This window comes from Hippoglossus stenolepis, chromosome 6 (assembly GCF_022539355.2).
Source record: "Hippoglossus stenolepis isolate QCI-W04-F060 chromosome 6, HSTE1.2, whole genome shotgun sequence".
Classification (NCBI taxonomy): domain Eukaryota; kingdom Metazoa; phylum Chordata; class Actinopteri; order Pleuronectiformes; family Pleuronectidae; genus Hippoglossus; species Hippoglossus stenolepis.
This window is the reverse complement of record NC_061488.1, coordinates 14505876-14529583: the sequence shown is the minus strand read 5'-3', so window position 1 is coordinate 14529583 and position 23708 is coordinate 14505876. Positions and strand designations below refer to the sequence as shown.

Below are 23708 nucleotides of genomic sequence, written 5' to 3'. Positions count from 1 at the left end.
GCACATTTTTTTTACAATAATGTTTCTTAAGCTGTAATTTATTTTTGACAGATCATGATGGATATTAAAAAATCATGTGATTTAAGACTAATTAAGGTTTCTACTTACATTCGTTTTGGTACAAACTTGGTTTTCTATTTACAAAAATTACATTTTCAAATTAGCAACAAAACAGTCTTTCTAATTACAATCACTCACTCACTCACAAACGGAAGGGAGACAAAAAATCCAGTGAGAACAACATTTATTCTTCATGGACACAAATGTCAATAAATGATATTTCACAAACAGCACATATAATTCTCTGGTGGTGACAACATGTAGTTTTCATGCATGAGTGTTGCACAAGCATAAAGGACAAGTATTCATAAGTGCACGAGGCTCAAGATAAAACCTTAAAGATGATATGGATAGATGACAGACGAGTCTAGAATAGTTTACGGTATCTTTGCAGTATGGTAGCAAAAACATATTAACAACTGACACTTCCCAGGCTGCAGTTTCTCTATAATGGTGACACAAAGAGAACTAATGAAGAAACATTACGCTCTGCTTTCCTACTCTATTTAAGGACGCGTCATCCTTTTGCCATTTGTTATTCTCTGCTACTGATTCTGTCTCTTCTGTTGATGAACCGAGCTCCTCATAAAACCTCTACTGAGATTGTGTGTCTGCGTAGCCACGTACCCTACATTGTTGGGTACAATGCACTCTACATGCACCTCTCTAGAAATGTAACATGTTGCAGGGATGCCTAACACAACAACTGATTGGAATGGTCCACTTGTCTTGTCCACATCTCTGAGTTATTTCTATTAAATTTGTCAGTGACTAGTATGTAAATATAAGTGTCACTGTTTTATATCTCAAAACTGATTATTTCTAGTCAGCCACAGCCCTGTGCACAGGCTTTTACTTTGAAAAGATTTTCCCGGTCAAATTTTTCTTTTTATCAGTCAGTGTTAAATCCAGTGTATGAATTGGTTTAATGGGCTGAATGATGTGAGGGCTTACTAATGGAAATGCAGCCTTTGTCCACAAACTCTGACAAATTGTGATCGCAAACCATGAAAATATAATAATCTCAAAATAAATACTTCATGAGACATTGTAAACTAACCACAACAAATTAACAAAAGAGTGACTAAAGGAAGTGGACACCTTGGGAACACAGATTGTAGGTCCTCTCTTATTGCTACGGTAGCAACTCACATTCTTATTAGAAATCTTTTCTCTTTTCACAGGTGTGATATGTTTGTATGGAAATCTGTACAAAGTCCTGATGTGGAAACAGGGAATGTAATGAGAAATTTGTTTGTGTTGTGCCGCACGTTTATTTCTATGCCTGCATGGCGCCCATGCACAGACTGCCCTCCTCCTCGATGGTCTCCAGCTCGTCTGTGCGGATGGCCTGTGTGATTAAATTCAACTCCTCACACATGGTCTCGAAACGGTACGCCACGCGGATGTCGGGGACGTTGGTGCGTCTGATGTCGTTACTCTCCTGTCCCTCCATGATGTAGTGGGGGCCAAGCCAGTAGCTCTTCACCTGATTCAGAGGAAGAGTCAGAGTTACATTAGACTTTCTGAGGAAGGGGGGCATAGCTGTAGACAACAATGAGCTGTGAGGACAGTTGATACCTTATGAGAGAATCCGCTCATCAGAACGCTGTTTCTGGCAAGTTCACACATGTCACAAGAGCTCAGCTTCCACACCTGAGTAGCAATACTGTACTCCTCCATCAAGGGCTCCTACACAGACACACACAAAATAAAATAAATACCACTATCAGACCTACACTGGCTGTTGTTAATACGACAATTTTAGTTTCACCTCAGGCAACTGAGTTTTCATACTATTGCAAAAAACCTGGAACAATTTTAAATAAAGTTAGGAATGGTGGAGGTTTAAAGATAATTGTATCTGTTGACATTTTTTTCCTGTAAATGACTTAACTGAAGTAATAGGCAATGTTTTTATGAGAAATATGTAATGAGGCATTTATGAGAAGAAAAAAAAAACAGCTTCGAAGGTGAACCCTCATTCAGAAGGGACATTTTTAAAAAGAGGCTCGTGGCCACTGTGGATCCATGAGATCTGTGCTGTGATGAAACAGCAGGCTTGGTAAATACAGCCAATCTTAACATATTGGAATTCACAATCAAGAAATCAAAAAAACTCTGAGAGATACTGAACTAAAGTCACAGGCATTATCATGCTAGGTAGGAATTTAGTTTTTTTTGGACTTGCCTTTGTTTTTTTACTGACAGAAAAAGGAAACATAAGGCTGCTATGCCTTACATAAGGTAAGCCTTATGTAAGCAGCTTTTGTGTGGAAAAGATCTGTGTCAACAGCTATTACAGTGATATGCTGAACTGACAGGCTCAGCACAGAAAGAATCAGGAGACTTAGCGCTTTGAAACAACTTATTTTCACATTTGAAGGGATTAACACATTTACAATTAAGAATCCAGGTCTGACTGGCTGCGTACTCTGACCTTGGTGAAGTGAAACTGCAGAGGGTCGTCTGTGGACAGAGAGACCATGAGGCCTCGGGACAGGTACTCAGGCAGAGGGTTGCGATGGTAGCTGAGGAACAGGCTGTTATTGCTGAGAGGGGACATGGCGATGCCTATCTGAGCCAAGTAGTACAAGTACTGCAGCACAGGAGCCTGGAGGAGGTACACAGGGCGTAATGTTGTATACATTGTGTGTGTAAACATATAAAACACAGCAAGGACATGTAAGCATTTACGGAAGCATCATCATGACTGAAATGTAGCTCAGTTAAACAAACAGAAACCAGGTGATCTAGATGAGTCTTTCACTTTCCATCATTTGTTCACAAACTGATGGAAGAAAGAACTCTTCTGTGAGTGTGTGAGATGAAGCAGATGCTGTAAGTGTTGAGGTCCCACCTTCCTGAGCAGCAGCCCGTGGGAGATGTTCTCTGAAAGCATGAACCCAGACACCAGGTGATGGATGGGCCCAGCCTCGCCACAGTGAGGACGTAGGACAAATGTGTGGAACCCCCGCTGCCTGGAAAGAAGAGACAAACAGTTACCAGGAGGGTGGCTTGTGTGGGGTCTCGTTTAAACAGTTAGGCAAAGTATAGTCTGCGTAAATTAATATCCACGGCTGTTCCTTTATATTTACATCTGGAGCAGGTCCTCTCTACGGAGGCTGCCATGTTTTTTTTACATTAGCCCAGACTGGACAAAAGAGACACCTCTTGAGTTTTATGCCAACTGAAGGCTGCCACAGGTTCTCTTTCATGTTTGGGGGTATTCAGAGGCAATGGGAAACTTCACTACTAGATGTCACTAGATTCTACACACTGAGCCTTTAACATATTCTAAGTATTTTTCAAAATGTTAGTGTGACATAATTACTAGCAAAAAATATGGTGATTGAAAAAATCGTGACCAAAATTCTTCAGTTAGGGCAAATTATGACAGCAAACACTGCAGGTTTTAATATTTTTTATAGCATTTTGAAAACATAAAAAGTTACCCATTCCTACTAATGACAAACCTTTCTGAGAAAAGTTCCAGCTAAAAAGTATCCATATATATCCCATTCACTTTTTGACTGTATTTCCTGTATTTGGACAAAAACATACAATTAACAAATTGTAAAAAGCAGATTATGACAAACCTGCGCAGGTGGTTCAGCACAGTCATGTTTGTATACATATAGTAGAGGTAGTAGGAATAGGGCGGGTTGTTCTCCTCTGTCCAGTTGACTGGCAGCGGACTGTCCAGGTTGAAGATATGTTGCTCTGGTTTGGACTCATCGTCCACGCTGTCGAAACCCACCACCTGTGTGACGGACCATGAACACATCCATGAAACTTTCTGAAGATTGACAAGTATAAATCTGAAAGGTTGAATATACAGGAAAGACTTTGTACATGTTGAAGGAAGAGGTGCAGCTCTGGGTGGCTGCCAGGGTCGACTGTGACCTCAAACAGAGGCATGAAGATGTTCTCCAGCATCTCTTGGAAGTTACACAGTTGTCTCTTTGTGTGGTAGACGTCACTTCAAAGACAGAATAAATCAAGATATCAGTTGTGGAATCATTTTGGACGTAGTGGCACAGATATTCACATTATGGTTGGTGATTGTGTAAGATTTAGGTGAAAGGGACCTATTAGCAGAAATTGATTATAAAATAATCCTTGGGATGTTTTCACTTGTGTGTTTCACCTAAATTGTACGAATTGTTGTTTTCTTTACCCTAAAATGGGCCCTTTATATTTAAATACTCAGATTTACATCAGGAGAGGCTCCTCTCTACGGAGGCCGCCATGTTTTTTACAGTAGCCATAACTGGACAAACTAAACACCTTTTGAATTTTAATGATGACTTAGGGCGACCACAGATTCTCTATCATGTTTGGAAGGGGAGGGTGAGGTGAGGGGTATTCTGCTGCAACATGCAACTGTCAGTGTTAGAGGCATTAACTAATTTGACCTTCTTCATATTCTACTGTACAATTATATCAAAATATTGCATTATATTTATGCTTATACTTTATTTTTTATGAACTCATAGGTGCAGTGGTTGATTATGGGTGTTTAGTTAATTTTTTACTTATTATTGGTTTTACTCACAAGAGTCGTGGGACCTGTATAAGCCAGCGCACGTTTGTGGAGTAGACCTGATGCTTGACGGACCACTTGGCCAGTTTGTCCCACTCATCTCTGCAGCGGCCGTAGATCGACAGCCTGAGCTCCACGTTCTGGTACTTGCTCTCCTCCAGGTCAGCCATCACCTCCTGGGAAGCAATGTCACAGACGGTCAACAGAGGGCGTCAGTGCCCCTTACAGTCATTCTGCATGCATCAGGAGCACTGTCATGTGTAGGTGATTGTTCATGTGTTCACTAAGCACCTTAATCATGTGACCAAAGTATTTCCCCTCGATGTAGTTGTCTGTTTTGATGAAGATCTCCCTCAGGATGGACTCGCCGATGGGATTGTATTTGGCATTGAACTTGTCAAATCGATGGAACGTGTTACGGTCCTGCAAAAAATAGTTGACACATGACATGGAAGTTGAAACATCTCTCATTTTAACATGATGGAGCATTTTTCAGACCAGGCGCTGCTTCTGAAAGGATTAGCGCTTGATGCATGGGCATCTCTTACTGCGTGCATGTCCAGGGTGTCCACACTCAGGTCAAACGCCGTCAGGTTCATGTTCTCAAACACCTCCATGAGCGTCTGACCCTTCCCTCTTTCCACGTGAACAATATCCTTTGGATACTTCTTCATGGCCCTCTTGATAAAGCGAAGAAGGTGCTTCTGGTTCATGCAGGACGAGGCGTGTATATGTGTGTCAACCTGTGCAGACAAACCGTTATGTTAAGAAACATATACAGTCTGGACCTGTAATATTGCAAATAGTTCTGAAAGGGTAAAGTAGAAAGAGCTCTCAAGTTCACCTTACGGATATTGTAAAAGTCTCGATGTGGAACTTTCTTCTGCGCGGCCAGCTCTTTCATCTCATTCAGCAGGATGTGCATCTGGAACTTGGAGCTAAGATACTGCAGGCGGCGGTAGCAGAAGGATTTTCTGTGGTGACGGGAAACGAAAAAACAAATAGTTTGTGTACTGAAGGGTCAAGTCATTTAAAATTAGTTTTCTATGTTATTCTCTGATATAAACTCACACTGGGCCGTTGATGATGAGGGCCATCATCACGTTCATATCAGCGATGTACTCCTGCAGGTCTGGATATGGCAGGTCCATCTCCGTGCTCCTGTTCAAAAACACAATGTGTGACCTGGTTCTAAAAACACACAAACATCCTACCAAGATACAGCATGCGTGCGCCAAGTGATTCATCGTGAACATCTCACTTTTCCATAATGCTCTTCGTTGTGTACACATGCATGACACCATCCACCATCTTGCAGCCGTAACCCATGTCAGGGGGCATGCTGGAAGGGTCCTGGTTCTCATACGGGTGGTTTTCAGACACAGGTGGGTGCACTGCAGCTTCTGTGAGGGGACAGAATGTCGCACTGTGTCACGGTGTTGAACGAGGTGGTAACGCACATGCAAACGAATTTGTGCAGGCTGATTGAACCAGCCTGCATGTTGTGACAGCCTGTTCTGGGGTGTGTAACAGATGGATTGTGGAGTCTGCGGACATGCCCGGTTATGTCTTAATGTGACAGTACTGTACATTACACTGGACATGACATATAAACACCGTATTAACAGTTATTTTTGTGTAAGCAGAGCAATAGTATATTTTTAGTAAAGTTAATTTCATGAGAATTATTTGGACCACTCTTTTTTATTGTTTCTTTGTACTCTGTCTACCAAAAGGTTCCGGAGCAACAAGGCAATGTCTTTGAATTACTTTTACCCAACAAACATCCCAAAACCTAAAAGACTGTCTACAAAGATGGACGATGTGTCTCAACTTCCTCCCACTGCACAGTAACAATCGAGGGATGGAGGAGCGACTCACAAAAAACACTTGAATGAGAACTACCTCCAATGAAAAAAAAGTTTTAATCCATGTCCCATCTGACAACATGGAAGAGGCAGAATTTATGACATATACTGCAGCCAGCCACCAGGTGGTGATCAAGACGCTTTGGCTTCTCTTTTGGGGATCATGTCATCTTTATACAGAGTCTATGGCCCAAAACCTAAAGATATTGAATGTCCAATATAAAAAACTAAGACAAGCAGCAAATCTTAAAATGTATTATTAATTGTATCATAGTTGAGGTAACATTTCAGGACAAATTACCAGCTCCTGTTTGTTGGTTCCACATGCACAGGACACTACAGATATATAGTGTGAAAACAGTGCAGACATTGGTCAGTGTGAATGTACCTGGTGTGAATGTGAGCTCCTCCTCGTAAATGTTCAGGTCCAGAGATCTCTCACTGAGCTCCTGCAGGCAACGAGACGTGGTCCTGCAGAAGCTCTGCAGGGACAGGCCCATGTACTTCTGTCTGATGAACAGAGCCTTCACCACACATTTGGCAGCGTCCAACAGATCTGTGAAGGGAACCTTGACAGAAAAACAACGGAGTGAAAAGGGATGAAGATAGAGGCAGAGAAGAAAACAATAGAAGGCGTCTATTTTTAGAGAGAGGAGGTGTTGAGGAGGTGTTGAGAGAGAAACACCACAAAAAAAGTTCTGTGTGAAATACTGTAGCTCCACTTGCTTTTTCCTGATTCCTCCTGTGTTGCTGCACTGACTGGACTTACCCCACATTTCTCCTCCCCAGAGATCGAGACTCTCTGGTACTCCTCTGGGACCAGCTCTCGCTCCTGCAGCTCATGCTCTTGGCTCTGCTCCTTCATATATCTAATGATAGATCATCCAAAAAAATTACAAACTTTTCTTGCAAGATAAAATATACATCGAATGGATGAAGAGATGAGTGTTGGCTGTAGCCAAAGAGATGAACTCACTCGAGGTCAGAGGCACTGTCAGTCTTCATGAACTCCTGCTTGGCCCTCAGGAGGATGTCAGGCTCAAACCTGAGGACAGAGCTCATTTTAAGATCAACACAGGGTCTGACTGCATCCACAGCCACGTGTTTTATATTACACCACCTGCCTCCTGCTGTTCTCCAACTTACTTTACATCCTGGCTGATCTGACGCTCAAGACGATGACGTCTCTCCTCCAGCTGCTCGATGGGGCTATCCTCTGGAAATTCATAGGGGGCGCTGCGCATCTCACTCTCTGCCAGGCTGCGGGAGAAGAGCTCCTTCACACAGATACACATTAAACAACATTAGGAAAGCTTCACATACATTTAAAGTAAATGTGAATTTAAAAGGTTGATAACTGACTTCGGCAATCTCCTTGTACTTCCCGTCCATGGATGTACGCAGGTCAATGGACTGTTTCAAGGCCACGGGGATCCCAGGCAAGGAATGCTGGGAAGTGAGGAGGTGGCGCGCACCACGGAGATCAACTGGAGATAAAGAGAGGGAGAAAGAGGAAAATAAATCATTGAATGAGAGAAATTATGCATCCTAATGAGTGTGGTTAAATTGAATATCTTCTGATTATAAAGACAGACGACATGACTGCTCCCCAAAATGAAGCCAAAGCTTCTCGGTTGCCACCCAGACTGACTGCAGCATAGGTCTCAAATCCCACCTCCTCCATGTTAGTGGATGGGACATAGGCCAAAATTAAAACCATAAGTCAAATAACTTTTTGTCAAAGATAGTTTCGGACATTTTAGGTAGTTCTTGTCACACCTATACATGCCGGCATGCTAATGTTTCTTGTAAGTTTGGTTTTAATTGATGATTTTTTTTATGCTAAAAACTGCAGCAGCTCAATCAGCCTGCTGAATGTGTTTTTTTTTGTTATTCCTTCAACATATAAGCAGTTCACAGTGAACAGACCAGTCTGGTTGTTGCTCTGTCAGTGGGCCTGCACACAACAGTGGAGGTCAGCGGCTGCACAATGGACCATTCAGGTGGAGAGCCCATGAGCACATTCACCAGCAAATGCCCTCCATTGTTGGGGGACTCAAGTTTTCTACAAACTCCGTTATCACAGAAAGACGACGATGAGGGAAAAACGAATGGGGGAAGGTCCTTACAAAATATACGGATTGGGACAGAACACAGCTGTGAGTGGATAATGGGACACAGGGTTGTAAACAACAGCGGAGGGGGAAAACAGAAAAGTTATGGATTTGTCAGTGAGGAGAGAACGTGCTGTCACTGCAATGTTATTCATCTTTCACTTCGAAACTATGCACCTGTCCTGAAATATTCATGATCCCGCTGAATATTTCATCCTGTGTGTGCTAGAGTGTCAGTGGGTCTGTTGTCTACCAGTATTTATATCCACAGACACAAGGTCAAAGAGGGTGCACTGTGTGATACCTGCAGTCTGACAATGAAACTGTAAGATCTTTGTATTACAAGTCGGATTTATTTAACACAGCATCTCAGAGCCTGTCTGCTCTGTGATGACTGGAGAGGTGAAATAACTGGGCCAATCAGGAGTCGACGTAAAGCTTCATTAAAAGGTATAACAACAAAGGGTGGTGGCTATAAACAGAAAGGAGGAGATGGTGTAATTATTGCCATGACCACACCTCACCCTTGTTTATCACCTTCTGCTCAATACTCTCCAATCAACACATCCCACTCTGCACTCAGCACAAGTGTGCCAGTGCACCACAAGGCAGCGGCATCAAAACATACACAAGAACCTAAGACTAAAATCATTTAGTGAAAACTGAGGGAAACAAACTTCTTCTGTGGAACTGGATAGCTAAAATTAACTGTGTAAGATACGAGATGTAACATCTGGAAACTCTTCTGTAACTTTCTGATGGACAATCATATAAGTATATGGTTGGAATGATGAGCTGAATTAATGGCTACTCAGGGCTGTGGTTGTTTTTAGTGTGATGATGATGGTTGTCCTATAATGATTAAGACAATATTATTAATATATTTGTATCTTTATATGTGCATATGTGTATATGTTTAATAGAATAGTTACTATGTTATGGTATTGTAATGATTTGTGGTATAACTACTATTATCACAACTATTGTAAATACTGGTATCCCTTATTGTTTATCTGGTTCTCTGGTCCAACACCCTGCGTGAAGAACTGAATGATCGGGAGAGGATGTGGAGATGGCATCTGAGGCAGAAGAATAACGCTGGAGAGCAATAGTCTGCCCAATGGATTGGCTGCAGGGGTTTTATTGCAACATCCACCATCAGGTTGCTTAAAGAGCTGGGAATCCATTGACAAGTCTTACACCAGACAGTAAAAGAAACATCAGGGACTGCAGAAGGCTGCAGCCAATAGCTCTGGATCAGGGGAACGACCCCAACTGGGTTAAGGATGCAAACCCAGGTCTAATCAGCCTGTGGTGGGTCTGTCGTGGAATAGTGTGTCTTGTGATTTAAAAAGATATAACACTTGTGACAAGGGGCACAACTGATGATACGCCCCCAACGTACGCTAGTGTTTGGCAACTTATCATCATCAAAATAGTGCGTAAGACCTTCAATCCTACAAGAGATATTCATCATCTTGTCCTATGTTCTAAAATGAGTATCCTATGTTAACCTATGTGTTTTGAGTTCTGTGATCTTCTTTGTTTTTATTTAATATTATTATTTTTCAATCAAGAAATTGTAAAAAAAAAGAAAAGAAAAGAAAACTAAACTTTCAGAGATATACCAATCATCCAAAACATTGGAACTGATTATACAGTTGCAGATAGAATATTGCATTTTTCAATATTTTGTGAAAATTGGCTGAATAAGATAAACCAGATTAACCAGGTTTACAGCCTCTTCAAATAATTAGTGGAAAAGGTTCAATTGTTTGAATAACTGAAAATGAATCTGCTGCTATTCAATTCTTGTAGTCGTTTTTCAACACACTCTGTGATGCTAAACTCTCCTCCACATAATCACTCCCCCGGTGATTGGAGGAGGGATTGTCTGTGTAATGGCCGGCCATGATGGCTCTCCCTGCTGTCGGGTTGAGGCATATCAAGTGGTCATGATAACAGTGGACATGGAGGGCAAGAGCAGCACCCAGCAGCAAAGACAATCCTGCATGTGCCACAGTAAACCAGCCCACTGGACCTGGAGCTAATCCCCTAATGGCTGCTATATTTGGATCGGTAGCATCTATGCTTATGTAACAACTCATCCCGCTGCATTTGCACAGCAAACCACTCAGAAACCAAAGTCGGCCATGTTTTGCTTGAATATGCTACATAATCCAGTTGCCTAAAGCTATTATTGACCTGACAGGAGCAGAAGGGCAGCAACATTAGAGCTTGATTTCTCCACACTCACCAGATGTCTAACACAGAAACATGTTGAATCAAAGACAACGCAACACACGACCTGGCACAGCCCCGTGGCTCCATGTTGTCGCAGAGCCTCAAAACCAGGTCAAAAAGTATCAGCTTGCCAGGGGACGTCCACTTCATGCATATTTCAGCAGCAGTACAGAGTATGGAGTGTCCTAACTCGAGTTGACCTCAAATCATACAGTCAAGTTTAAAAGGTCCTCTGGGATGAAATGAGAAATGGAAAGTCATCCGAAGCTCAAGGGCCAGAGGGGAGAGAGAGAGAGCCCAGGGGTCATGACACATCCTGCGGAACTTCATCTTTATGGCTGTTTGTTATTAAAGGAAACTTTCCTCCCCTTCTCCTTCCTTTCTCCGTTTCTACCACCACACAGGACAGGCATCATCGACCACTGTCCACCTGCAGCCACTGACAATGCAGATTTGTTACTCAGCCCACAGTAAACTGCACTGACTCACATCTTCTGTTGCAAAAAGCAAATGTACACAGAGGTGAACTGTGTCAGAGCTGCTCTGAAGCAGGATTACAGGAAAACACACATGTAAACAAAGCAGTAAAGGTTTTGCTCTCTTCCCATTTCAGTGCTGATACCAAAGTGATTGTTGTTTTGAGGCCTTACTTTGCAAAACCCTTAAATTAAAGGAAAGAAGCCTCAGACGTTAGAGCACAAGCAGCCAATACTAACAATTGTATAAACTTGGCAATTAACTAATTTGTGAAGCATCTCAGCAAAGAATGAAGTCACAGCATCATGAATCCACTCAGGAAGTTCTTTCAAGCTTTCACTACAGTTTGCAATACTCTGTGCTCTAGATACATTTCGGTCATTTGAAAAAAAAAAGCCTTCAGGGCTGAATACGCAGCCCGATATTTTTTTAGTGCCAGAGTAAATCGATTGAAGAAGTTTGGCCTCCACTGATCTACAAATCCTAAACATAAAGTCAGAAAACATCATGACTCGATGTAAAGTCAGTTTTCTGCAGACATATAATTTTGCAAAACTAAAATGAAACATGGCTGCTCACGAGTCTCTTGGCCAGAAGAGGAACACACAGACAAACGGTAGCTTCAAGGATTCAATCAGATCTACAGTAACTCTGGACTCATTCTGCTTCTCTGAAGGATGCTTCACTCCTCCAGCATCTCTGGCTCTGCACCAAACAGCTGATGCCTCTCCACATGTAAAATACAAGTATTTGCTTTGGTCTCTGCAGCTGCGTGAACTGTATATCATCAGAACAGTGTTGCTGTCAGCCTTGTCACTTGAATCTTAAAAAAAAAGAAATAGTGAAAATAAAGAAAGCATTGAAAACAATCAGATCCTCACAGTTGCAGGTGAAGTCAGCCGGTTTCTGTTTATCGACCCGCTCTGCCTCTTTTGTGCCGAGTTGCACCTTTGCACAATCCTCAAAACACACGAGCCGAGCTGCTTTTGTGGGGCAATCAATCCACACACATCCTCCTCAGCACAGTGAAAAGACAGCACGGCTCGGAGCTGTTACACAAAGCCGTCAAGGGACAGGCAGAGGAGAGTGGCAGTGCGTGTGAAAGGAAATAGGGGAAAGGAAAGCAGAGGGGGGAGGGTCAAGGATTGTTGGGGGTGAGGATTGTTTGTGCTACTTGACGGGATGAGGGTAGTGGAGCGTACCTGTCTCAGAGTTTACCAGCAGCTAGCAGGGCTGAGAGAGGGAGAGAGAGAGAGAGAGAGAGAGAGAGAGAGAGAGAGAGAGAGAGAGAGAGGGGCTGTCCTGGTGGGGGAGATGGAGCATGCCAAACAGCAAATGGCCCAGGATGGCGTCTGCTGACCCCTCAAGATGGGTTAAACAAGATGGGAGGGATGGATGGGGAGACACAAGAGAGAAACACTTCAAACATCCAGTCAGAGGACAATGCTGACAAATGTACACACAAACACACACACACCCCACACAGTCATCAGCAGCTCCACACTCACAGAGCCAAACAGTCACTGCCTCTATTCTGCTCAGTCTGACCCTGAAATACATACAAAGAGCTGGTCCTGCAGATCCATGAACTCCCCCTCACTTCCCAGAGTGTGACCCCCCCCTCTGTGTCTGTCTGCCTCCTGGTTCAGGCCAGCTGTCCCTGCACTACAGCTGCCTCTGGAGCTGATCCTCCTCATTTAAATGCCTCTGACATCTATCTGGAATGTACCACAGGAGGGAGAGGAGGCAGGGGGGGACATGGGTGTGCATGCGTATCCTCCTGCTGAGAGTTTCTCCAGCATCACCCCTCTCTTCACCACATCATCATCAGTGCTGTGTTTTGCTGAAGGGGACCATGTGTTCAGGATGTTTGTGTCATGAGTGTGTGTGTGTGTGTGTGTGTGTGTGAATAGGATGGTGCTGTCTCAGCTGTAACCCTGGAGATGTCATGGTCCTTTCTTCACCAGCTGAATAGTTGCAGTCTGAGGGAGATGACCATCTAATAAATGAGAGCCTGCCTCCATCTCCTCTCACATGAATGAAATTAAAGGGGCAGCACAGTGTCCCCATTATGAAATGCAGCATGCGATTTCTGCAACATGCTTTTCCCATGCCACAAACACAGAGGTGTGTGTACTCTCGATGAAGCAACACATTAATAACTCCAGGAACTGATGCAATTTTATGACAGAATCAAAAATGTTTGTGAAATCCTCATCGTAATCCACAGTGTGTGAGTTTATCTGCAGTCATATCTTTCTTTTTATTATCTCTTCTGCAGTGAATGTAAATTAGCTCTGCGTTGCACAGACTGACTGTAAAAGAACATGAACAAAATGTATGTTTCAGAGATTTGTGTCAGAATGCTCTGTGAATTTCAGTTTAAGATTTGGAGAATCAGTCACAGCCGAGCAAGAAAAGAAGACATCAATCCGACTTGTCTACCGAACAAGGCTCCTGACATTTAAATCAGTCAACAAAGATTTGAAGGAAAAAAAGTGTTTAAATGAGATTTTCAGAAAGTGAAAACCTAAAACAATGCTGATTGAAACTGTTGTTTGCTAAAGCTCATTTCTGATCATTTACAACAAAGAGTAAAATCAGTTTTCAAAGTTCAACCAACATGAGCTTGTATGAGGCGTCTACACCGAGAGTCTCATCTTCTCTTGCTCAATACAGTTCAACTCAAGTTAACATGGAACTCAAAGCTGAATAAGAAATATTTACAATCTCATCCTGACACTGAATCTTTTGTGCTTTGCATTGTTTTCTTACACTTTTCATATTTGGCTGACATTATTCTTCCCTTCATTGTGGACACCCTAACCAAAACCTTATCCCGAACCATGATCAACTCGTGCCTTAGCCTCACCTTAACCTAACCATACAGCCTTAACCATAATCCTAACCCTTATCCTATCTTTAACTTAAAATTCACATAAGAACATATCTTTACTTTAAAATGGGATGATTTACATCATGGGATTTGCTTTTTGTCCCCATTAGTCCCCATGTGACCGTGGTAACAGATTTAGGTCCCCACAACATGAGTAATACCTGGACACACACACACACACTTGTCTCTATAGTTTTGAGGACACTCATTGGCATAATGCATTCCCTGGCCCCTTACCCTTACCCTAACCTTAACAAATACAACTAAACGCCTAACCCTAACTCTAACCTTAAAACCAAGTCTTAACCCTCAAACTGAGGACCGGTCAAAATGTCCTCACAATAATGGGTTTGAACCAAAATTGGCCGTCATAAATATAGAAAGACATGCACACACACACACACACACACACACACACACACACACACACACACACACACACACACACACACACACACACACACACAGGCTACACAGACAGTAAAGTAGAAAGGATTTAAAGTTGGTTTTGATCTCATTATTTATTCCCCGTTCTTTAATTCTGAAGCTGTTCATCCTAGGGGATTAGGGTTAGGACTAAGGTTAGGGTCATCCAATGAGCCTTCCCAAACAACTATGTGCACAAAACTTTATGTCTAAACAGTTTCTATATGTACGTCCGGACCGTAACAGCATCCTGTAGATGAGAGGTAATTTCCTCCACACTCACAGAAAGAGGAGTTATTTATTTAGCTCCTGTTTTGAGAAGCACGGCTGACGAACTGGACAAACACAACAGAGAGTCAGACGTGATTCAGACACAAGTAAATTACAAGTCTGCCTCCCAAGGTTAAATTGTTCTGTTATTGTCAAGGCACTTCAGCCAAAATTGCTTTCAAGAGGAGTAATCAACTTCTTCTGGCCTCAAGAGGAAACTAACAAACAACACTGAGGCCCATTGATTCATCAGTGTGGCTGCATTTATTCAGACCAGGCTCCCTCTGCTGGTCAAAAGCTGCATCACACACAAATCATCACTCGCTCTTCATGAAGTGAGAACACGTTTAACTTAAGAGGGGAGAAATGGCTCATTTTACACAACCTATACTTATTTATGTGGGATAATAGGAAAAATCCAGTCTGATGAGGATGAGAATAATAATAATAATTATTTTCACTTGAATGACACCTCAGGAGAAGTATGTTGGCATTTTATGTTTTTTTTCCCTGTTGTTTTTTTTACGTTTGAAGAATCAAAAAATAATAAATATTTAATAAATCATATATGACACATTATGTTGTAGTTGAAAGCAGATATAAGTGTGTATTCATCTTTTTGAAAACAAGTATAACTCCTCCTATGAGCACTCATGGAGGCTGATTTACAAGTAGAATGTAATGGTTGATAAACACTATAAATTCATAATTCTACTAGGATAACTCTACGACTATAGATGTAGTTGTATTAAGTATAGGAAAACTGATTTCAAGCAGCACACACTGTACCTTTCAAACAAGGCTCTGGATCTCCACAGGACGTTGTGTTGCAGACAACTGCTGGCATCAGACTTGTTTTCAGTAGATCTACTGCATCACCACAGCATGAAGTATGAGCCCTTACACAACAAAGAGCTGATCCACCCAGGGCCAAAGTCCAGGAGACCACTGACAAGCCAGATGTTTATGTGAGTCACAGAGACAGACTGTTGACTGCAGGGTTTTCACATGAAGGTGTGTTGGGGTCGGAGTCAATCGCTAATCACCAATTCCGGCTTTTCCTCGTATTGATTTCATCACAGTAGGGGAGTGACGGGGCTTAACGTTTAACCTTCAAGGTTCCTCTCCTGTCATTACTGTATTTAGTCACGGGGAAAAGGCCCTGACACTGTGTCGCTGTGTGGGCATGGAACGATGACAGGATGTGACACAGCCGCAGGAGGCGTGAAGAAGATGTGGGTGAAGTAGAGTGTGTTCAAAGCTCCATCATCAAGTAACTGGACTGAATGAATGAACATTTTGAATTAGAAAATCATCTGATCATAAAAAATCATGGTGTTTTTAGTGTTTTATGTTGTTGAGTTTAGCTTTTCCTGCAGAAGTTGTTAGGATTTTAATAATATAATTAGACACTATAGCCCTGAAAAGGATCGATTTTACGCGCACCATGTTTGTACCTTAGCAGAAAGAATTAATGTGTGTATGTCTGTGAAGATGGCAATGAAACTGAACTCTAAACAAATGCAGTATGTTGGACAGGGGTGGGGGCAGGGGCAGTTTGGGCTGAATATGTGGGAAAATGTGTGGCCTTCACATAGTGACTGATAGTAGCCGTTGCTGGCTGGTTTTAATCTTGAAGTTGATTGTTGTGTGTGTGTGCGTCACATCGCAGTTCAGTCTTGCACCTGTCTGATAATGCCTGTTTGAGAAGACTGTACATCTGTGGCATACAATACACTGTACTTTAACTTGTTCTCATACCTAACTTACTATATTACAGCCTAAACTCCATTAGCTTTATTCAAACATCACACATACATGAATGCACTGTTTTCTTAAAAAACTGTGACATACCCTTAGAAAGAATTCAAGCAGCTGCCACTAGGGTCTGAAGGACAGATAGGAAAGGCGTTGTTTTGTCTAGAAAATGCGCATGCCATACTGAAAACTCACAAGCTGTCAGCCGATTCAAGGCTTGTTTTAAAACACCAAACCAAACACTGTCAGAATGTGAAGATTTTCCCAGCTACTATCTAAGGAGGGACGAAACGGGGAGCAGCTCCTCATCATTGGCGGATTCCAGTGCCTAGAGGCTGGGACCAGCCTGTGCACTAGCCACGGTGACTCCCCCTCGTTATTGACCAATGAAGTTCTACCTATTATTATAAATATTGCACCTGTCGTCCGTTCGGGGTGACTCTTGACTACCCCGTGCTACTAGAAAGCCGAGGCTGTGTATTGAGTGCCCATAGCTATGTGCACATAGCTATGCTGTACCTTTTCATTGCTTCTAAATAAATACTTTTTTGAACCAGACCGACTCTACCCTCTCTACCTAAGGAAAAAAGAACACGACAAAGTGGAAACTAAACTTCTTCTACTTCTTCTCCTGCTTTCCACAACACTATAGAGGAAAATTATTTAGATTTTCTTTCCCTCATTATGTTGCAGACTCTACATTAAAAACATATGATCAAATAAGAAAATTCAGCATTGCTATGTTACGCTATAGCAAAGATAAATAATATAAATATCTATACCTCAATTAAAATACCACTTAGGTATGAAATTATCAATAGTAATGATCTAAACTTGATAAGTGTATTTATACATCGCTTTTCCATTCTTATCAACCACTTAAAGCATCTGCACTGTTATTTTAACTCTTTTATTTATTTTTCTATTTATTCTTTATTTTGTATTTAATTTCTTTTGAAATGTTTTTTTGTATTGTCTTATGTGTCATGACTCTGGACTCTAGACGTTAACTTGGACCCTTAAATGAAGATTATTTTAGTTTTGATCTTGGACTCTTTATTACTTGTCTTGTTTTCCTTGTGTTTAGGTTTGTGTTGGATTTGTGTTCTCCCTGCATTCTGTGTTTCCTGTTTTATTTTGTAGCTTTTCCTGTCTTTGTCCTGTTCCCGCCCCTGTGATTGTCTGCACCTCCTCCTCATGTGTTTCACCTGAGTCCAATCACCCCTATCTCCCTGTGTATATAAGTCTCTGCGCTTCCCTTTGTCTTTGTCATGGCCGCCTCACGTCATCACCCGCTCGCCTTCACTCGTGAGTTCTTTGTGTTTTCTATGTTTTTTCAGTTTAGCCTTTTTTTGAGTCCTTTTCTACTTTTCCAGTGCTTTTCCTGTTTGTGCCAGTGCTTTATGTCATGCAATAGGTTAGCATGGGCATCATGTGACTGAAATCACATGACTACATGGGGGTGATGCCACATAAAGGGGCAGGGCTAATGTCAATCAGAAGCTCCCCTTGGAATTGCAGGACAAGGTCAATGACATTCTGACAAGATTAATGTTAAGGATGTAAATCTGCCATACATAAGACAATGTTCCTAATTGTTATTAAATCATGTTTATGATGTATTCAAGCAAAATATGCATTGAGTTTAAGTTCTCTAAATGGAGGAAATATGCATTTAGGGACTAAACTAAAGAGATTTCGGTTATAATCTGCAGTTGTCAGACAGGAGTTAATGGTAAATACAGTCTGTCCCTGTCTGTTTAAACTGATTGTCTGGTTAGGTAACTAGCTCATAATAATTTAGCTCTCTAGGACAGAGATGATCCAAAAAGCACAGAAGGGTCTGTCCTGTGGTCCGCAGCCGTTGGTTTCACCAGACATGAGGACTGTTTGTTCCCGGTTATTGTTATTTTTGCCTGCTGTTGATTGAATTTTAATAGATTTTTAAAAAATGTGATACACGTTTTAATAGAATATTTGAAATACATCTTATAGTTTCTTTATATAAGTTAGTGTTCTTTATGAAAAAATATGACTTATTTGTCAGTGTGAATTAATGACATTCCTATGAATAATATAGATTTTGCTTTCTGTCCTTTTTTCAAAATGCTTTTAAAAAAATTGGTAATATTGAGCTTGGCATGCATAAAGCAAGATGATTTAGGCTTTTTAAAAACCTAATACAAGTGTCCTTGTATTTTAGTGAAACATTCTTTATTGTGTGGTTAGAAAACATCTTAAGGATTACAGAAAGGTATAATTTGTAGATCTAATGTTTAAAACAGATATCAGAATAAGTCGCAGAAGTCAAAATTGCAAAAAGAATGACTAGAATTCACCCTAATTGTCTTTCTTTAGATTTCTTTACTTGCGATTGAATAGTATCACACTGCTGAATTTACTGATTACTGCAAAGATATATGTTTATCTAAAATGTATTTTTTCTTGTAAGCTGTATTTTTATGTGCTGTAGTAAGTATTTATAATCTCATGTTTTTAATCTGGTATATTTCTGAACATCCATTTGCAAATCAGTTTAAAACCTGCTCTCATACTGTTTCCCAGGAGAGAGTGTGTTTGTGCAGTCACTCAATATAATGAGGCCTGTTCATGACTCTTTAAACAGTAAATAATCAGCTCCTGCGACAGGAAGTTCTTCTCATTTGACCTCATTGAAGTGATTCCACGAGAGCAACGCAGCACAAAGCACAGAATAGGCTAACTGGTGAGTGGGTGGTGCTCTAATCTCAGAACTATCTTTTTCACAGGCGCAGAAGTGATTCACCCACGGCTGTCCTCCGCCGAGTTCCCTCCACACTCCCTGCAACAACGTGCTAAATACGGACAACGCCATGATGCCTCAGCTCCTCACACAGTAAGAGAGCAGGAGGCCGTCTGATGGATGAGGAGCAGTATGTCATGTGTACGTGGGGTCTGTAAACTTTGAGGAAAGCCAAGCTGTGAGTGACCGAAACTCATTCAGTGTTGCTGTGCTGCTGTGCTGATTGATTGATTGATTGATCGACAGAGAGCTCATCAGATTAGAAAGTTCAGGATTCTTATTGAAACAAGCTCCGTCAGTTCAGAGAATCATTAAGCAGACTAATGACATGAGAGTGTGCATCATTTATGATCCTATTATGAGCGGCTACCGCAGAGACAGGAAAAGCAATCACTTAAATAAAGATGCATCAATCATTTAAAGACATGATACTGGCGACTATTCAAACAGCTCATCACTCAATCAACTCAATAGCTAAAATGATCACGTATCTGCAGCCTATTTTCACTGCATGTATTACTATTCACACACATCAACATAGTGTACTGTACAATCTGCCCCAAGCTAGAGTGCCCTTTAAAAAAAGAAAAAGATGATGAGTCACATAAATGTCATCTTTGCTTACTCGGATGTTTCCCTGGACGCTTTAACGGCATTAAATGTGAATTTTGTTTTGATAAGAAGATAACAAGTCTTCTATTAGAGTCTTCTATTAATCATATAGTGGAGGCACCAGAGGAGAATCTGTGCACAGCAGCATGTGTTTCTTTTATATCCTCAAGAATATAAATATAAAAGCTGGAACTAATTATTATTAATTCCAGTCGGAGGTTCCAGAGCAATTTGGGTAATGGCCACTGTCAGCTCTGAGCTGTAAATGAGGTTAATTACAGAGTGCGTCTTGGACAGGAGTGAGCGGGTTGGAGAATCACTCAGACCTCCAGCTGCTGTGGCTGTTGTTGGGATTGAAAAATCAATCTGTGACTGTATCTTTGCAATTACCGTATGTCACCGACGTGTCCCAGGGGGGGTAACATGGCAACAGGAGAGCTTTTAAAGATGCAGTGTATTCTGCGTGGATCATTTTCTGCATGCATTATGTAAATCTAATATTTAAAAAATCTATAAATGAGGAGATGATAGAAACAATTTTAAAATCTTGGAAGAAAAAAGGGACAATTTAAAATTTCTCATCGCGGATGATACATAAGACTAAATATGACATTAATGAGAGAGTACATTTTAACCAATAACATGATGTGAAGATTGTACTGCAGTATAAGCACATCACTATTTCTATGATATTAACATAAACTAAATGAGCCTTTCCACGTTTCAGGGTAAATGCGAGATGACAGGGAACAAACAGAGGGAAGTGTATTTCGACGGCTTGTGTTTTGTGCTATGGTCTGTCTACATTCATTGTAGCCTTGATGAAAGGCTGATCAGTGTTTGCATACATCAGAGTGGAGGCTAATCCTTTCATTCAGCGGGGGATCAAGTCCTGAGGTACCAACCTACATATTCTGCCCGGGCCACGTATACTGTGGCCGGGTGAACAACACAATCATAACATTTATCTAAGCAACACGTCACAGCCTCTATACAGGGAAACAAATCCCCATTTGCAACAAACTGTCACAAGTCCGGTGACTAACTCATGGAAGAGCTGTAATCCTCCACTTTAAAACATGAAACATTCAAAATACGAGTTTTGCAACATTTCAGCAGCATGAAAACATATAGAATCTGGCTAATGATAGACAATGTGTGTATTTTCAAATAGTGTGAAAATAGAGGATGAGATGAAAAGCCAGAAGCCGGCGCATCGACGTGAACCTGCAGGATCACAAAGCAGCACAGAGCATCCTCTGCTGCACCTCCCCAAGCAACAGGTCTGCATTTCCCCCAAACTACTCGCAGACAAAATGTGATGCACCTTGTGTCTTCACTCCTCACGACTACTCAACAGATGAGATGTTCAAGAGGTCACATTTCTTTCAAAGATGCACATTCCAGAGATTTGCAGCCAGAGCTCACAATGCAACCATCCTCGCTGTGCAGCCCCAGACTCGCTCCACTAACCTGTGCTGGCTGTGTACTGGAGGCTGCCTCGCTTCCTGAAGGGGGAGAGGGGCTTGCTCTTGGCCCCGGTGGCCCCGGCTGTAGTCCCAGAGGGCAGGTTGGAGGACATGTTCCCAGGCTGTGTGGCTCAGCGTGGCTCGGATGGGGAAAGGAGAGCGGAGTGAGTCAGAGCTGCAGAGTGCAGAGCTTCTGAGAGGAGGAGAAAAAGAAGATAGACGACAGAAATGAGAGGAAGGATGCAACACAGATGCTGGGAGCTTGAGGGGGTTTGATTGCAGTCAGCGTAAATGCAGTGTGTGTGTATGTATGTGCTACGTGCCTCTGAGCAGGGATTTCCAGACTGGTTGGTCCAGCGTGGTGCTGCGGAGCATCTCTCTGCAGAGAAACAAGCCCCGCCCCTTCCCAAAGACTTCAGTGCCTGAGCTGTATCACTGATGGAGGCTGAGGGAGAGGGGGGGGTGTGATGTTGGAGAGGCTCGGCTTCCCCCCTGCAGCGCACACACACACATGCGAAAACACACACAGGGTAGAAAACACACAACGGGAGGAAGAGAAGGACACACAGCAGCACAGTTCTGCTGTTGCCATGACAACCACAAATCTGTGGAAAATAAGAGGAGAAAAGTTGCAGCAGTAGTGAAAATAAAAATTAAACAATAATAATATCTATATATTAAATATTTTACAATCGTAAGTGGTCCATAACACACTTTAATGTAGTTTTTAGAAAATTATATTTTAGTTGTTTATTAATTTAATAGCCTCCTATAAAGACTGTTTCTTATTTTAGATTATTTTTAGTTGGCCTTTAACTTTTTTTATATAACGTGTCTTCACTTCATTATTTTTTATCATTATTAGACATTCGTGTAAATTGTCATATGAATGCTGTTTAGGCCCAAAACATATGTCGTTAAGTCCCAGTGACCTTTGACCACTAAAATCAAATCCCTTCATCCTTGAGTCCAAGTAAATCTTGCTGCCAAATTTAAAGAAATTCCCACGACTGTCACCAGCTCAGAGACATAAAAATGTGTACAATCATTTCCACCTTGATCCAATGGTGCAGTCACAACATATGGGTACAGTGCGTGTGAGAAGGCTTGACCCTCCTCTCTGTTCCTCTGCTTCACCCTCTGCTTTTCCTTTTTATTCCTCTTTTTCCATACCTCTCTTCTTTTCCTCCCCTCTGGGGCACTTCCTCATTTCCCCTTCCCTACTATCCTCCCTCCTTCCTCCTACAGCTCACTCCTCTCACGCTGATGTGACACCTCAGGTCTATATTTGCTGCCTGACTGAACAAATATAGATGTATTTCTGCACAATTTACCATCACATCTTCTCCTTCATTCTGTTGCCAGATGGCAGACCGCTTTAATAACTAATGCAATAAATAGACAGATGCAACAGTGAAGCTTTGAAAACATGCATGAAATGAGACGACACTTCAAAGCTGAATACAATTTATTCATTAACAAAGATATCATTTTAGGAATGAATTCATGAATACATCATTTTGATATTAGTCATCTGAGGAGCTGATGTAATGCATCATAGTGGAACACAGTTCACTGCATTAAACATTTATTATTTCATATTCATCATTTAGCACATATTTGCAATTTAGAGTAAATCTATCTGGATGGTTGTTCAGCTTGTTGCAGCTGTAAACAGATGTTTACTAAGGAAGCACAAAGTGCAGAGGTGTGTTCACAGAGTAGCCAGCGCCCTCTTGTGGTATTCATGGGGAAGTAATAAAACTGACTGCAGCACCACTCTGTTTGCTGCAGTCTGTAAATATGACAGCATGATAATAGTGGAGACTTTAATGACAAACAACAAACTCTATGAAATGTTGTGAATATTGTCAGTTCAGATATATTTTATAGCATTATGATGACAACTTATACAATTTATAAATAAAAAAATTATTATGATAAGCATGATTAGTTTATTTCATTTAATCCAACAGGAAACGGACTTTCCTGGAATAATTTCAAAAGAATATTGTTCCTCTCAGCCTCGATAATGTGTTTGAAGCATTAAACACTCACATACACACCAATAATAATAATAATAATAATAATAATAATAATAATAATAATAATAATAATGAGGCACTGTGACCCACACAATATATTTTAAGGCATCTCAACCATTTTATTAGTAAAGTCACTGGGCC

The 23708-nt window shown here is 41.4% G+C and overlaps 1 protein-coding gene across 10 annotated transcripts; it reads right to left on the bottom strand.

The window, feature by feature from the left end:
- Positions 1-227: 227 nt before the first annotated feature.
- Positions 228-21857, bottom strand: ampd2b (adenosine monophosphate deaminase 2b). 10 transcript variants are annotated; one of them, XM_047340459.1, is made up of 20 exons: positions 12818-12960; positions 12512-12661; positions 12191-12358; positions 7837-7961; positions 7621-7751; positions 7451-7519; positions 7244-7343; positions 6863-7043; positions 5868-6009; positions 5678-5767; positions 5451-5580; positions 5155-5349; positions 4898-5029; positions 4619-4782; positions 3916-4042; positions 3660-3823; positions 2921-3041; positions 2501-2674; positions 1642-1752; positions 228-1549 (listed from the first exon to the last, which is right to left on the bottom strand). In XM_047340459.1, the coding sequence occupies exons 4-20, from the start codon at positions 7864-7866 to the stop codon at positions 1340-1342; spliced, it is 2271 nt and encodes a 756-aa protein (XP_047196415.1). In that variant the 5' UTR covers positions 7867-7961; positions 12191-12358; positions 12512-12661; positions 12818-12960; the 3' UTR covers positions 228-1339. The 10 variants fall into 10 exon arrangements, with proteins under 10 accessions (XP_047196415.1, XP_047196417.1, XP_047196411.1 ...); XM_047340461.1 differs by lacking the exons at positions 12191-12358; positions 12818-12960 and adding an exon at positions 21527-21544 and having other exon boundaries at positions 12512-12664; XM_047340455.1 differs by lacking the exon at positions 12191-12358 and having other exon boundaries at positions 12512-12664; positions 12872-12980.
- Between the last annotated feature and the right edge of the window lie 1851 nt (positions 21858-23708).

Coding starts and splice junctions, on each gene's coding strand:
- ampd2b (XM_035160382.2), bottom strand. CDS start 21,635: ATGTCCTCCAACCTGCCCTCTGGGACTACAGCCGGGGCCACCGGGGCC. Junction 4,043..4,618: donor ATACAGGTCCCACGACTCTT/GTGAGTAAAACC, acceptor CTGTCTTTGAAG/TGACGTCTACCACACAAAGA. Junction 1,753..2,500: donor TGCAGTTTCACTTCACCAAG/GTCAGAGTACGC, acceptor GTGTCTGTGTAG/GAGCCCTTGATGGAGGAGTA.